The sequence below is a fragment of the Zophobas morio genome, unplaced genomic scaffold (assembly GCF_036711695.1).
Source record: "Zophobas morio isolate AGI-343-1 ecotype UQ-CSIRO unplaced genomic scaffold, CSIRO_AGI_Zmor_V1 ptg000008l, whole genome shotgun sequence".
Lineage (NCBI taxonomy): Eukaryota > Metazoa > Arthropoda > Insecta > Coleoptera > Tenebrionidae > Zophobas > Zophobas morio.
Genome location: NW_026972113.1, coordinates 10,973,111 through 10,989,507, shown reverse-complemented (window position 1 = coordinate 10,989,507; position 16,397 = coordinate 10,973,111). Strand labels below are relative to the sequence as shown.

The 16,397-nt window shown below is 35.1% G+C and overlaps 2 protein-coding genes across 5 annotated transcripts in view; one reads left to right on the top strand and one right to left on the bottom strand.

Moving 5' to 3' along the window:
• Window positions 1-239: 239 nt before the first annotated feature.
• On the top strand, window positions 240-14,171 carry Bou (boudin). The gene is made up of 3 exons (XM_064050819.1): window positions 240-452; window positions 13,165-13,320; window positions 13,718-14,171. Exons 1-3 carry the CDS (start codon window positions 404-406, stop codon window positions 13,933-13,935), a joined length of 423 nt encoding a protein of 140 aa, XP_063906889.1. The 5' UTR covers window positions 240-403; the 3' UTR covers window positions 13,936-14,171.
• Window positions 13,984-16,397, bottom strand: part of LOC135125324 (coronin-2B-like) — a 27,632-nt gene continuing 25,218 nt past the window's right edge. For all 4 annotated transcript variants that reach the window (XM_064050813.1, XM_064050816.1, XM_064050814.1 and 1 more), the window contains one exon: window positions 13,984-14,608. In XM_064050813.1, the coding sequence (XP_063906883.1) occupies window positions 14,489-14,608 (120 nt within the window). In that variant the 3' untranslated portion in view covers window positions 13,984-14,488. The remainder of the gene's footprint in view (window positions 14,609-16,397) is intronic.

Genomic DNA, 16,397 nt, shown 5'->3' with positions numbered 1-16,397 from the left:
AAGAGTGTGGTGTATTAAAAAAAACGAACTGTGAATGTGAACTCCCAGCCCCTCGAACACACTAACGCAATTACCTCTACCTTTGTACTATTTAACCCAATTACTTTCCGCTTTTCCTCCAATGTTGTGATCCAAGCCGGAAAAATGTTGCCCGGACTACGACTCGCTGAACGCAACACACTCTTCAACCGTGTCGTCGGCTCCTCTACCTCCATTATTCCATTATTCCACCTACCTTCGTCCAGCCAACACTCTTCCACCGCTCAACTTTCATTGACCACCTGTTCGTCACAAGCCAACCCAGCGAACCCAACGTTCAATTGTGTAGCGGAGGTGTGGTTTTGAATGATTCACCAAGACCCATCAGACTTTATAGTTCGTTTTTGTGAGTAAAAAGGGCAGCATGAAGTTTTGCGTGTTTTCGGCAACTTTGGTCGTGCTTCTTCGCACTTGTGAGTATTTTTCACATTTTTCTTAAGGATTTTGGAATTTAGTTGTGATGTGTCAACAATGTCAACAAGAATTGAAATTAAGTGAAGTGGGAGGTGGATTCGGGGGGCGCGGTAAAAATAACCAGCGTGCTTTCGAAAGAATGTTGTTATTGTTGCTTTTTTATCAATAGTAAAAGTTGCTCAATGAAGTTAATTATTAATTAAGTAGTGCGCTATTTAGAAGCACATTTTTGCGATGACGTCATCAACTTTCTACAGAGGACGAATAGTCATTAAATTTTGCGAAAAAATCCAAGTTTGAGCGCTTATTGTTCGAAATCCGTCTTTTGTCTTCGACGACCCTCAAACTCTTGCCAACTCGATCGGCCCTTAATCGATTTTATTTGCATTTTAATGCAGTCTTGAAGTTTAATTGAACCCCTCGACGAACAATTACATAACTATCCGGGGGCGGAACGTCCGTTATTTTCCGCCTGGTTACATTATTATTCACCCAAAAAAGTAAATAACCTGGCTTAACACGACCATTCCATTACCCATCTGAAAAAACGCGTCCCAACTCCAATATATCATCAATTTTTGTTGGAGTTTTCATTCTGTGTCAACTCTGCCAACTTGCAAATGTGATGGGAGTATCACAGAGAGGCAGACAAACAGGGTTCGCTGATAAATTATTCATTAGCGTCCAAATGAGTGCAATTGTAACTGGTCCACTTTAAAATAAATGTGCACTGGAATATTCAAATCCGCCAGGGGTATCGATTTAGTTACACGGGGTTTATGAAATAATAATTTACAGTCTATGAAGATGAGTGATATTTATATCTTTTCGGTTTGGTGGATGCGAACTATAGGTAGTATTTTTGCTGAGTGCGACCGGAATCAGCGGACCCTGAAATCTCTGAAATCAATGCACAATTCGTATCTTTCCGGCTGGGTGGTGGCGGGTTGGAAATGGGAGTGTTTGGTTTAAAGCATTAGAGCTTATGGGGTTATTTCGAATTTTTATTAAACGGTCTGGAAGTTAAATTGTCAAAAAAAAAAACTCACTGATGATTCATTCATAAACGTAAGAATACGAGCGCAGCGAGCACATTTAGGTATTATTTTGAATTATGCGTCGATGTTCCTGCGAAGCTAAATTATTAATGAGAGAAATTTTTATTGTCTGAAGAAACTTTCAAAAACTATACAAAATATACAAAATTCCGATTTTGTTCATTCATTTGAAAGGATATCGGGGACCTTTTGTGTTTTATTTTTAAAGTAGTCTGAAAGAATTTAGCGGACCGCGTTTGTTTTGTTTTTGAACTAGTTTGAAAGAATCTCGGGGACCCCTTTCGTTTTGCTTTTGAAGTGTGTAGTTTGAAAGAATCTATGATTTTGCAGTAATTTGAAAGTATCCCAGGAATCCCTTTTGTTTTGTTTTTGAAGTACTTAGAAAAAACCCCGGGGACCCCTTTTGTTTTGGTTTTGAAGTAATTTGAAAGAATCTCAGGAACCCTTTTTGTTTTTGAAGTAGTTTAAAAGAATCTTGGAGACCGTTTGGGCCTGGTTTTTCAAGTAGCTTGTTTGAAATTATCTCGGGGACGCCTTTAGTTTTGTTTTTGAACCAGTTTGAAAGAAGCTCTGAGACTCCTTTTTTTCCTTTTTGAAGTAAATAGTTTACCTGGTTTTTGAAGTAGTTTAAAAGAATCTCGGGGACCTCTTGCGTCTGGTTTTTGAAGTACATAGTTTGAAATAATCTCAGGGACTCCGTTAGTTTCTTTTTGAAGTAAATAGTTTGAAAAGATCTTGGAAATCCCTCCTATCTGGTTTTTGAAGCAGTTTAAAAGAATCTCAGGCACCTCTTGCGTCTGGTTTTTGAAGTGTATAGTTTGAAATAATCTCGGGGACCCCTCTAGTTTTGTTCTTGAAGTAGTTTGAAATAATCTTTGGGACTCCTTTAGTTTTCTTTTTGAAGTAAATAGTATGAAAAGATCTTGGAAATTTCTTCTATCTGGTTTTTGAAGCAGTTTAAAAGGATCTCAGGGACCATTGGCGTGTGGTTTTTGAAGTAGTTTGAAAGAATCTCGGGAACCTCTTACATCTGGTTTTTGAAGTACATACATATTTTGAAATAATTTCGGGTGCCGCTTTATTTTTATTTTTGAAGTAAATAGTTTAAAAGAATCTTGGTTATCGTTTCTATCTGGTTTTTGAAATAGTTTAAAAGAATCTCGGGGACCTCTTGCGTCTGATTTTTCAAGTACATAGTTTGAAATAATCTCAGGGATTCCGTTAGTTTCTTTTTGAAGTAAATAGTTTGAAAGGATCTTGAAAACCCCTTTTACCTGGTTTTTGAAGCAGTTTAAAAGAATCTCAGGGACCTCTTGTGTCTGGTTTTTGAAGTACATAGTTGGAAATAATCTCGGGGACCCCTCTAGTTTTGTTTTTGAAGTAGTTTGAAATGATCTTTGGGACTCCTTTAGTTTTCTTTTTGAAGTAAATTGTTTGAAAAGATCTTGGAAATCCCTTCTATCTGTGGTTTTTGAAGCAGTTTAAAAGGATTTCAGGGACCATTTGCGTGCGGTTTTTGAAGTAGTTTGAAAAAATCTCTGGGACTCCTTTAGTTTTCTTTTTGAAGTAAATAGTTTGAAAGAATCTTGGGAATCCCTTCTACCTGGTTTTTGAAGCAGTTTAAAAGAATCTCAGGGACCTGTTGCGTCTGGTTTTTGAAGTACATGTTTTGAAAGGATCTTAGGGACCCCCTTTAGTTTTGTGTTTGAAGTAGTTTGAAAGAATCTAGGGGACCACTTTTGCTTTGGTTTTCAGGTAGTTTGAAAGAATCTCAGGAACCCCTTTTGTTTTAGTTTTGAAGTAATTTGAAAGAATCTCGGGAACCTCTTACATCTGGTTTTTGAAATACATACATATTTTGAAATAATTTCGGGTGCCCCTTTATTTTTATTTTTGAAGTAAATAGTTTAAAAGAATCTTGGGAATCGTTTCTACCCGGTTTTTGAAGTAGTTTAAAAGAATCTCAGGGACCCCTTGCGTCTGGGTTTTGAAGTAGTGTTGAAAGAATCTCTGGGACTCCTTTAGTTTTCTTTTTGAAGTAAATAGTTTGAAAAGATCTTGGAAATACCTTCTATCTGGTTTTTGAAGCAGTTTAAAAGAATCTCAGGGACCACTTGCGTGTGGTTTTTGAAGTAGTGTCGAAAGAATCTCTGGGATTCCTTTTTTTTCCTTTTTGAAGTAAGTAGTTTGAAAGAGTCTTGGGAATCCCTTTTACCTGGTTTTTGAAGCAGTTGAAAAGAATTTCAGGGGCCTCTTGCGTCTGGTTTTTGAAATACATAGTTTGAAATAATCTCGGGAACCCCTCTAGTTTTGTTTTTGAAGTAAATAGTTTGAAAAGATCTTGGAAATACCTTGTATCTGGTTTTGAAGCAGTTTAAAAGGATCTCAGGAACCACATGCGTGTGGTTTTTGAAGTAGTTTGAAAGAATCTCTGGGACTCCTTTAGTTTTCTTTTTGAAGTAAATAGTTTGAAAGAATCTTGGGAATCCCTTCTACCTGGTTTTTGAAGCAATTTAAAAGAATCTCAGGGACCTCTTGCGTCTGGTTTTCGAAGTACATGGTTTGAAATGATCTTGGGGACCCCCTTTAATTTTGTTTTTGAAGTAGTTTGAAAGAATCTCGGGGACCACTTTTGTTTTGGTTTTCAGGTAGTTTTAAAGAATTTCAGGAACCCCTTTTGTTTTAGTTTTGACGTAATTTGAAAGAATCTGGAGAACCTCTTACATCTGGTTTTTGAAGTACATACATAGTTTAAAATAATCTCGGAGGCCCCTTTATTTTTATTTTTGAAGTAAATAGTTTAAAAGAATCTTGGCAATCGTTTCTACCTGGTTTTTGAAGTAATTTAAAAGAATCTCGGAGCCCCTTGCGTCTGGTTTTTGAAGTATATAGTTTAAAAAAATCTCGGGGACCCCTCTAGTTTTGTTTATGAAATAGTTTGAAATAATCTCTGGGACTCCTTTAGTTTTCTTTTTGAAGTAAATAATTTGAAAAAATCTTGGAAATAACTTCTATCTGGTTTTTGAAGCAGTGTAAAAGAATCTCAGGGAGCTCTTGCGTCTGGTTTAAAGTACCTTGTTTGAAATTATCTCGGGGCCCCATTTAGATTTCTTTTTGAAGTAAATACTTTGAAAGGATCTTGGAAATCCCTTCTACCTGGTTTTTGAAGCAGTTTAAAAGAATCTCAGGGACCTCTTGCGTCTGGTTTTTGAAGTACATAGTTTGAAATGATCTCGGGGACCCCTTTAGTTTTGTTTTTGAGGTAGTTGGAAAGAATCTCGGGGACTACTTTTGTTTTGGTTTTAAAGTAGTTTGAAAGAATCTCAAAAACCCTTTTTGTTTTGTTTTTGAAGTGGTTTGAAAGAGTTTCGGGGACCTTTTGCGTCTGGGTTTTGAAGTACATTGCTAGAAATCATGTCGGGGACCTCTTTAGGGATGTTTTTAAAGTAAATAGTTTGAACAAATCTTGGGATTGGTTTCTACCTGGTTTTTGAAGTGGTTTGAATGGATTTCGAGGGCTCCTTTTGTTTGGTTTTTGAAGTAGTTTGAAATAGTCTTGGAGACCCCTTTAGTTTTCTTTTTGAAGTAGTTCTAAATAATCTCGGGGACCCACTTTGGTTTTGGTTTTGAAGTAGTTTGAAAGAATCTTGGGAATTGCTTTTACGTAGTTTTTGAAGTAGTTTGAAAGAATCTCGGGGACCCCTTCTGCCTACTTTTTGAAGTAAATAGTTTGAAAGAATTTTGGGAATCGCTTATACTTAGTTTTTGAAGTACATAATTTGAAAAAATCTCAGATACCCCTTTTGTTTTGTTTTTAAAATAGTTTGAAAAAATCTCGGGGATCTCTTGCGTCTGGTTTTTGAAGAATCTCGAAAATCCCTTTTTTGTTTTTAAAGTAGTTTGAAAGAATCTCGGGGACCCCTTGCGTCTGGTTTTTGAAGTACATAGTTTGAAATAATCTCGGAGACCCCTTTTGCTTTGTTTTTAAAATAGTTTGAAACTCTCAAGGGTTCCTTTTGTTTTGTTTCTGAAGTAGTTTGAAAGAATCTCGGGGACTCCAAAGGTGCCTAGTTTTTGAAGTAATTAGTTTGAAATAATCTTGGGAATTGCTTCTATTTGGTTTTTGAAGTACATACTTTGAAATAATCTCGGGGACACCTTGTACCCATTTTTTTTAAGTAACTTGTTTGAAAGAATCTTGGGAATCGTTTTGGAAGTAGTTTGAAAGAATCTCAGGGACCTCTTGTGCCTAGTTTTTGAAGTAATTAGTTTGAAATAATCTTGAGAATCGCTTCTATTTGGTTTTTGAAGTGGTTTGAAAGAATCTCGGGGACCACTTTTGTTTTGTTTTTAAAGTAGTTTGAAAGAATTTCGGGAACCCCGTTTGTTTTATTTTTGAAGTAAATAGTTTGCAATTATCTCGGGAACCCCTTTTGTTTTGTTTTTGAAGTAATTTGAAAAAATCTCGGGAACACCTTTTGTTTTGTTTTTGAAGTGGTTTGAAAGAGTCTCGGGGACCTCTTGCGTCTGGGTTTTGAAGTACATTGCTGGAAATCATCTCGGAGACCCCCTTAGGTTTGTTTTTGAAGTAAATAGTTTGAACAAATCTTGGGATTCGCTTGTATCTGGTTTTTGAAGTGATTTGAAATAATCTCGGGGATACCTTGTGCCTAGTTTTTTTAAGTAAATTGTTTGAAAGAATCTTGGAAATCGCTTCTACGTAGTTTTAGAAGTAGTTTGAAAGAATCTCGGGGGCTTCTTGCGTCTGGTTTTGAAGTACATAGCTTGAAATAATCTCGGGGACCCCTTCTGCCTAGTTTTTGAAGTAAATAGCTTGAAAGAATCTCAGAGACCCCTTTTGTTTTGTTTTTAAAATAGTTTGAAAGTCTCAAGGGTTTCTTTTGTTTTGTTTCTGAAGTAGTTTGAAAGGATCTCGGGGACCTCTTGTGCCTAGTTTTTGAAGTAATTAGTTTGAAATAATCTTGAGAATCGCTTCTATTTGGTTTTTGAAGTACATACTTTGAAATAATCTCGGGAACACCTTGTGCCCAGTTTTTTTAAGGAACTTGTTTGAAAGAATCTTGGGAATCTCTTTGGAAGTAGTTTGAAAGAATCTCAGGGACCTCTTGTGCCTAGTTTTTGAAGTAATTAGTTTGATATAATCTTGAGAATCGCTTCTATTTGGTTTTTGAAGTGCTTTGAAAGAATCTCGGGAACCCTTTTTGGTTTATTTTTAAAGTAGTTTGAAAGAATCTCGGGAACCCCGTTTGTTTTATTTTTGAAATAAATAGTTTGAAATTATCTTGGTAATCGCTTCTACTTGGTTTTTTAAGTAGTTTGAAAGAATCTCGGGGGCCCCTTGTGTTTTGTTTTTGAAGTGGTTTGAAAGAGTTTCGGGGACCTCTTGCGTCTGGGTTTTGAAGTACATTGCTAGAAATCATCTCGGAAACCCCCTTAGGAATGTTTTTGAAGTAAATAGTTTGAACAAATCTTGGGATTCCGTTGTACCTGATTTTTGAAGTGATTTGAAAGAATCTCGAGGTCTCCTTTTGTTTGGTTTTTGAAGTAGTTTGAAAGAGTCTCAGGAACCCCATTTTTGGTTTTTGAAGTAGTTTGAAATAATCTCGGAGACACCTAGTGCCTAGTTTTTTTAAGTAAATTGTTTGAAAGAATCTTGGGAATCGCTTCTACGTAGTTTTTGAAGTAGTTTGAAAGAATCTCGGGGGCCTCTTGCGTCTGGTTTAGAAGTACATAGCTTGAAATAATCTCGGGGACCCCTTCTGCCTAGTTTTTGAAGTAAATAGTTTGAAAGAATTTTGGGAATCGCTTATACTTGATTTTTGAAGTAGTTTAAAAGAATCGCAGGGTCCCCTTTTTTCTTCTTGAAGTAATTAGCTTGAAAGAATGTTGGGAATCCCTTCTACTTGGTTTTTGAAGTAATTTGAAAGAAACTTGGAGACCTCTTTTGTTTTGTTTTTAAAATAGTTTGAAAAAATCTCGAGGATCTCTTGCGTCTGGTTTTTGAAGAATCTCGAGAATCCCTTTTTTTTGTTTTTAAAGTAGTTTGAAAGACTCTCGGGGACCCCAAGGGTGCCTTTTTGAAGTAATTAGTTTGAAATAATCTTGAGAATTGCTTCTGTTTGATTGTTGAAGACCATACTTTGAAATAATCTCGGGGACCCCTTTCGTTTTTTTTTTTTTGAAGTAGTTTGAAATAATCTCGGGGACCTTGTGCCCAGTTTTTTTAAGTAACTTGTTTGAAAGAATCTTGGGAATCGCTTCTACGTAGTTTTTGAAGTAGTTTGAAAGAATCTCGGGGGCCTCTTGCGTCTGGTTTAGAAGTACATAGCTTGAAATAATCTCGGGGACCCCTTCTGCCTAGTTTTTGAAGTAAATAGTTTGAAAGAATTTTGGGAATCGCTTATACTTGATTTTTGAAGTAGTTTAAAAGAATCGCAGGGTCCCCTTTTTTCTTCTTGAAGTAATTAGCTTGAAAGAATGTTGGGAATCCCTTCTACTTGGTTTTTGAAGTAATTTGAAAGAAACTTGGAGACCTCTTTTGTTTTGTTTTTAAAATAGTTTGAAAAAATCTCGAGGATCTCTTGCGTCTGGTTTTTGAAGAATCTCGAGAATCCCTTTTTTTTGTTTTTAAAGTAGTTTGAAAGACTCTCGGGGACCCCAAGGGTGCCTTTTTGAAGTAATTAGTTTGAAATAATCTTGAGAATTGCTTCTGTTTGATTGTTGAAGACCATACTTTGAAATAATCTCGGGGACCCCTTTCGTTTTTTTTTTTGAAGTAGTTTGAAATAATCTCGGGGACCTTGTGCCCAGTTTTTTTAAGTAACTTGTTTGAAAGAATCTTGGGAATCGCTTCTACTTGGTTTTTTAAGTAGTTTGAAAGAATCTCGGGGACACGATTTGTTCTGTTTTTGAAGTGGTTTGAAAGAGTTTCGGGGACCTCTGCGTCTGGGTTTTGAAGTACATTGCTAGAAATCATCTCGGAAACCCCCTTAGGTTTGTTTTTGAAGTAAATAGTTTGAACAAATCTTGGGATTCGCTTGTACCTGGTTTTTGAAGTAGTTTGAAAGAGTCTCAGGAACCCCTTTTTTGGTTTTTGAAGTAGTTTGAAATAATCTCGGAGACACCTAGTGCCTAGTTTTTTTAAGTAAATTGTTTGAAAGAATCTTGGGAATCGCTTCTACGTAGTTTTTACAGTAGTTTGAAAGAATCTCGGGGGCCTCTTGCGTCTGGTTTAGAAGTACATAGCTTGAAATAATCTCGGGGACCCCTTCTGCCTAGTTTTTGAAGTAAATAGTTTGAAAGAATTTTGGGAATCGCTTATACTTGATTTTTGAAGTAGTTTAAAAGAATCGCAGGGTCCCCTTTTTTCTTCTTGAAGTAATTAGCTTGAAAGAATGTTGGGAATCCCTTCTACTTGGTTTTTGAAGTAATTTGAAAGAAACTTGGAGACTCCTTTTGTTTTGTTTTTAAAATACTTTGAAAAAATCTCAGGGATCTCTTGCGTCTGGTTTTTGAAGTACATAGTTTGAAATAATCTTAGGGATCCCTTTAATTTTGTTTTTGAAGCGGTTTGAAAGAATCTAGAGGACCCCTTTTGTTTTGTTTTTAAAGTATATAGTTTGAAAGAATCTCGGGAACATCTTTTGTTTTGTTTTTGAAGTGGTTTGAAAGAGTCTCGTGGGACCTCTTGCGTCTGGGTTTTGAAGTACATTGCTAGAAATCATCTCGGAGACTTCCTTAGGTGTGTTTTTGAAGTAAATAGTTTAAACAAATCTTGGGATTCGCTTGTATCTGGTTTTTGAACTGGTTTGAAAGAATCTTGAGGGCTCCTTTTGTTTGGTTTTTGAAGTAGTTTGAAAGAGTCTCAGGAACCCCTTTTTTGGTTTTTGAAGTAGTTTGAAATAACCTCGGGGATACCTTCTGCCTAGTTTTTGAAGTAAATAGTTTGAAAAAATTTTGGGAATCGCATATACTTGGTTTTTGTAGTAGTTTGAAAGAATCTTGAGAATCCCTTCTACTTGGTTTTTAAAATAGTTTGAAAAAATTTCGGGGATCTCTTGCGTCTGTTTTTTGAAGTACATAGTTTGAAATAATCTCGGGGACCCCTTTAGTTTTGTTTCTGAAGTAGTTTGAAAGAATCTCGAGGACCCCTTTTGTTTTGTTTTTAAAGTAGTTTGCAAGAATCTCGAGGATCCCTTTTGTTTTGGTTTTGAAGCAGTTTGAAAAAATCTCGGGAACCCCTTTTGCCTAATTTTTGAAGTAAATAGTTTGAAAGAATCTTGGGAATCGTTTATACTTGGTTTTTGAAGTAGTTTGAAAGAATCTCGGGGACCTCTTGCGTCTGGTTTTTGAAGTACATAGCTTGAAATAATCTCAGGGACCCCTTCTGCCTAGTTTTTGAAGTAAATAGTTTGAAGAATTTTTGGGAATAGCTTATACTTGGTTTTTGAAGTAGTTTCAAAGAATCTCAGGGACGCCTTTTGTTTTGTGTTTGAAGTAGTTTGAAAGAATCTCGGGGACCCCCTGTCCCTAGTTTTTGAAGTAATTAGTTTGAAATAATCTTGGGAATTGCTTCTATTTGGTTTTTGAAGTACATACTTTGAAATAATCTCGGGACCCCTTTCGTTTTTTTTTTGAAGTAATTTGAAATAATCTCGGGGACACCTTGTGTCCAGTTTTTTTAAGTAAATTGTTTGAAAGAATCTTGGGAATCGCTTATACTTAGTTTTTGAAGTAGTTTGAAAGAATCTCAGGGACCCCTTTTGTTTTCTTTTTGAAGTAAATAGCTTGAGAGAATCTTGGGAATCCCTTCTACTTGGTTTTTGAAGTAATTTGAAAGAATCTCGGAGACCTCTTTTGTGTGTTTTTTTTAAATAATTTTAAAAAATCTCGGGGATTTCTTGCGTCTGGTTTTTGAAGTACATAGCTTGAAATAATTTCGGGGACCCCTTCTGCCTAGTTTCTGAAGTAAATAGTGTGAGGAATTTTTGGGAATCGCTTATATTTGGTTTTTGAAGTAGTTTCAAAGAATCTCAGGGACTCCTTTTGTTTTGTGTTTGAAGTAGTTTGAAAAAATCTCGGGGACCCCCTGTCCCTAGTTTTTGAAGTAATTAGTTTGAAATAATCTTGGGAATTGCTTCTATTTGGTTTTTGAAGTACATACTTTGAAATAATCTCGGGACCCCTTTCGTTTTTTTTTTTAAGTAATTTGAAATAATCTCGGGGACACCTTGTGTCCAGTTTTTTTAAGATAAGATAAGATAAGATAAAATTTATTGTCCAACAGAATACAATGTTCCATTAATAGGACAATTTTATATATGAAAATATAAAAATTAATCAAAACCCCTCAACTTAACTTAAGAATTAAATAATAGAATTACATGTATCCTCCACTGATTGATTTAAAGTTCTTAAACTGCATTTGAAAATATCAATATCTCTACTCAATTCCAATTTACTTAGTAAATATGTGATCATATAAACAGGACTTTTCTACCTATATTAGTTCGTGGAGTGTGACAGTACAAAGTGACCCTATGTCTACTGTTCAACCGGGGAACATAAAATTTCAGCTTGCTTAGCAATTCGCAACAGTCTAACTTACCATGTATCAATTTATACAAAAACACAATAGCACTATTAATCCTACGACAACTTAGCGATCTCACAGCAAATTTGTCTAACAAAAAATTTTGAGCACAATTCCTCACTGGCCACTCTTTCAATTCCTTGAAATAAAGATACTTCAAGAATTTCCTCTGGATGTTTTCCAGGGAAGTGCATTGATATCTGTAGTACGGAAACCAGGCCAGAGAGCAATATTCAAGCTTCGTCCTAACAAGGGAATAATATAAATGTTTCAACGTCTGGATGTTATCAAAATCCTTGCAGATCCTTTTAAGTAAATTGTTTGAAAGAATCTTGGGAATCGCTTATACTTAGTTTTTGAAGTAGTTTGAAAGAATCTCAGGGACCCCTTTTGTTTTCTTTTTGAAGTAAATAGCTTGAGAGAATCTTGGGAATCCCATCTACTTGGTTTTTGAAGTAATTTGAAAGAATCTCGGAGACCCCTTTTGTGTTTTTTTTTAAATAATTTTAAAAAATCTCAGGGATTTCTTGCGTCTGGTTTTTGAAGTACATAGCTTGAAATAATCTCGGGGACCCCTTCTGCCTAATTTTTGAAGTAAATAGTTTGAAGAGTTTTTGGGAATCGCTTATACTTGGTTTTTGAAGTAGTTTCAAATAATCTCAGGAACGCCTTTTGTTTTGTGTTTGAAGCAGTTTGAAAGAATCTCGGGGACCCCTTGTCCCTAGTTTTTGAAGTAATTAGTTTGAAGTAATCTTGGGAATTGCTTCTATTTGGTTTTTGAAGTACATACTTTGAAATAATCTCGGGGACCTCTTTCGTTTTTTTTTTTTTTGAAGTAGTTTGAAATAATCTCGGGGACACCTTGTGTCCAGTTTTTTTTTAAGTAAATTGTTTGAAAGAATCTTGGGAATCGCTTATACTTGGCTTTTGAAGTAGTTTGAAAGAATCTCAGGAATCCCTTTTGTTTTTGAAGTCATTTGAAAGAATCTCGGTGATCCCTTTTGTTTTATTTTTGAAATAGTTTAATAGAATTTCGGAGATTCCTTGTCGTGTTTTTGAAGTAATTAGAAAGAACAAAAATTATTTCGAAAATTATTTGTCTAATAAAATTCAACATAGACGACAGACGGCAGACAGACAGACGGACGGAAACAGGAAACCTCTGTTTTCGTACTCTTGGGACGTTGAGAAAAATTTTTTTACTTAGCTTACGCTCGGATAGTTGTAAAAAAGTATTGTTTATCTTGAACCCATTAAAAACCATACCATATTTTATTTGAAAAAAGAAGTGGATGTCATTTCCGGAAAAACCAAAGGCGATAAAATGCTGAAACTACATTGGTTTTATAGTGTTTTTGATATATTGAGATATTAATAGTGGAATTTAATTTTTTTTGAAGCATTCAATTAAACGACTTTCAATATTTTGGACTCTATATATTGAAAAAATAAAAAAAGACCAAATCATGTGAAACAGGTTTTTAAGTATCGCGTTATTGATAGAAAACTATATATGTTAACATAAAAAAGTGTAAAAAATAAGCCCCACCCACCCGCCCCAATCTCAATTGTGGTGAATATTTCATTCGTCGTCAGACCGAGGGGCGGGGCTCAATTGCAAAATCTTTATTTCTCTACAAGAAATTACCATGTGAAATTTACATATATATTAAAAAAAGCCAAAAATTAAGCAAAAACCATACTCAATCTACTTCAATTCATTTTATATTTGCGCTTATTCGAAAAAATCGGTGACGTCATTTCGCAATTTTGTCGACTAAATCTGGCTTGAAATGTGTCAAAAAACAAAAAACCCTGTCTTCAACGTATCTTATCTATCACATTCGTAAATTTATTTTCTTTTCTGGTAACACGATTAAATAACATATTTCGTGTATATTGTGTTGCATAACCACGAATTATTTCATTTTACGGAAGTTTGTTTTTTTTTTCAAAAGAATTATTATTAAATTGTTTAAACACAATCCCGTCGAACCCACCCCCACAACCTCGTCCGCCAATACTGATTTTTGACTTCAGCCGTAGCGCTAAACTGCTACCAGTGCTCAGGTAGTGATCCCACAAAACCATTTCAATGCAACGAGTGGCTCAGCAGTGACATAGACATTCAGCCACAGACCTGTGACAACGTGTACGATGCAAAGTACTGCATTAAACACACAGGCAGATTCGAAGGTACACACTACCATTGGCTGGTTTCCTGGGAACTTACCGACTAACCCAACGTCTCATGACCCCCACTAACATTGTTATTTAACACTTTTTCATTGCTGCTCGTGGCCTTAGCTTCCTCTATCTCATGCTATCAGTGTGCCGCTCACCAAACCATTGACTGTTCAGATGGGATGATCCATCTGGGTGGTATTGAGCCCCAGAGCTGCGACCACGTTTTCGAAGCCGAGTACTGCGTCAAGTCGACCAGTTTGGACGGTAATTGGTGTGAAAAGTAGTACAGGTAGCTGTGTGTGTGGTCGCATGCTGCACGAGCTTAACATAGTTTGAATTTGGCGCCACGATCGTGACGTCAACGCCACAATTTATCTACTCGACCTTATCGATTTGTGGGTTTTAGGAGGAATCGGTGCCAAGAGGTTCTGTTCGTCGCTGGATTTAGGCAACTATTGCAACTACGTCAAGCAGCCCGGAGACATCCTCACCTACCGGACGTGCGTGTACACGTGCAGTGGTGACGGTTGTAACCCTTCCAGTCGTGCCAAACCCACTACTTTTCTAATTTTCGTACCTACCTTAGTGTTCTTATACAAACTGATGACCGTAGTAGCAAGGTAGACTTGTAAACCTACCATATATGTATATTGTTTTGTAAGTAAAAGCCGACTCAGTTGACAATTTTATTCAATACAACGTAAAAAGCAACTGTAAAGGTACAAAAGCTTCAAGGTTGTTGAACCTTCTTAAGCTAACCTGTTGAATGAACTTCTGTAAGCAACGCTCTGTTTGTTTGAACTGTTATAATATGTAAAGTCTGACTGTAGTTTACAATAAAGCTATTGTGACTTAAGTAATACTGTTGTGCGTATGTTAATCTAAATACAAAAGCTACACAGACACTATTAAAATACTGATTTGGCTGCAAAAATAGTATTTAAATAAACTGTAGCAACTTTTAACAAGAAACGTGAATGAAAAAGCATTCAACAGTGTAGGTAGCGATTGAGCTTTTTGATTCATCGGGACAAGTTTTACAACTTGTCGTTTCATGATACGTTCAAAAATAAAACGAGACAATAACATTATCACAAAACTAACGTAAATGTATAAAATTAGCTTAAATGGTAACGATTTAACATAATTACACCTAACGAAAGTATACTAGGGGAAATTACTTGTTTTGCAGTATCTTTATCAGTTCTTCCAGCTCCTTTACTCTTCGTTCGCTGTGGGCGAGTTGCTTCTTCACTTTTCGCAGTTCTTCGGATTGTTGTTTGTACGCCTGTTTCAACTAAAACAAATTAAAAAAAATTTAGGACTTTGGTGTAGTGTGAAGATGGTTTAGTCGCACCCGCATAAAATTTTGGTGCTGAAAAACGACAGTTTTTATCACAAATCTATTAAGAAAGTTTTTTTATCGATTTTTTTCATTTTTAATTTAAAAAAAAAATCAATTCTGAAATAAGTAAATGCACTGAAAGAATAAAAAATAAGACAAAACTTCAAAACGAAAATTTTGGGGCATCTCCTGAAATTAAAAACTCGAAAAACTGAAAAATCGCAAAACCGAAATTTTGATAATTTGAAATAACGAAAAATTGAGAAACCAAAAATCGAAAAGTTGAAAACGAAAATTGAGAAATCGGAAAGTTGGAAAAGTGAGAAACCGAAGGATAGAAAAATTGAGACACTGAAAAAAAGGAGAAATTAAAAACTCGGGAAAAGTTTAAGAAACCGAAAAGTCGGAAAATTGAAAAACAGAGAAGTCGCAAAGGACTGAAAAATCTGAAACTCGAAAAGTTGAGAAATTGAAAAAAAAGTTGAAAAACCGCGAAATCGAAATTTTCAAAACAGGAAGTACGAAAAATGAAGAAACTAAAAAGTCTAAAAATTGAAAAATCAAAAAAACGAGGAATATAAAAGTACCAAAGTCGAAATATTCAAAGATCCAGAAAATGAAAAGTGAAAGTCGAAAGGTACAAAAACTGAGAAATTCAAACACAGAAATTGAAAAGTCGAAAAATGAAGAAACCGAAAAATCGAAAAATTCAGAAATCGGGAAATACAAAAGTCAAAAAACGAGAAATCAAAAAGTCGGAAAATTGAGAATTCGAAAAAAAAAACCGAAAAACTCGGAAAATCGAAGAATCGAAAACTCAAAATACGGGAAATCGAGAAATCGAAAAAGATAAAAGAAACTCAGAAATTAAGAAAAAAAAAATAGAACAAATTGAAACGTTGAAAAATCGAGAAATCCAACTCAAAAAATTGAGAATTCGAAAAATTGAAAATCGGAAAGTTGGAAAATTGAAGAAAATCGAAACGTGGGAAACTGAAAAATCGGAAAGTCGAAAAATCGAAAAGCCGGAAAATTGAGAAACCATGAAATCCAAACATTCCGTAATTGGGAAATTGAAAAGTATAAAAATCGAAAAGCCGGAAAATTGAGAATTCTGAAAAAATCGAAAAACTCAGGAATCGGAAAATCGAAGAATCAAAGTCGGAAAATTGAGGAAATGAAAAGTCGAAAACTTGAAAAATCGAACAGTTGGTAAATTGAGAAATCGAGAAATTGAAAAAAATCGAGAAATCGAAACGCCGACAAATTGAGAAATCGAAAAAAATAAAAAAAAAACTTAGAAATTGAGAAATTAAAAACCGAAGTTGGGAATTTTAGAAATTGAAGAGTCGAAAAATCGGAAAATCCAAGTCAAAAATTGAGAATTCGAAAATTGAAAAGTTGGAAAAATTGATAAACCGAGAAACTGAAGAAAATCGAAAAAGATCAAAACACTCGGAAATTGAGAAACTGAAAAATCGAAGTCGGGAAATTTGGAAATTAAAAGTCGAAAAATCAAGAAATCCAAATCAAAAAACTGAAAATCGAAATTTTCGAAAAATTGAAAAGTTGGAATTGAAGAAAATGAAAAAATTCTGAAAATGGAAAATCGAAAAGTCGAAAATCGAGAAATCGAAAAAGATCAAAAAACTCAGAAATTGAGAAATTGAAAAATCAAAGTCGGGAAATTTAAATTAGAAAAATCGAAAAATCGAGAAATCCAAGTTAAAAAATTGAGAAT

Coding starts and splice junctions, on each gene's coding strand:
- Bou (XM_064050819.1), top strand. CDS start 404: ATGAAGTTTTGCGTGTTTTCGGCAACTTTGGTCGTGCTTCTTCGCACT. Junction 453..13,164: donor GGTCGTGCTTCTTCGCACTT/GTGAGTATTTTT, acceptor TTTTGACTTCAG/CCGTAGCGCTAAACTGCTAC. Junction 13,321..13,717: donor ACACACAGGCAGATTCGAAG/GTACACACTACC, acceptor TGTGGGTTTTAG/GAGGAATCGGTGCCAAGAGG.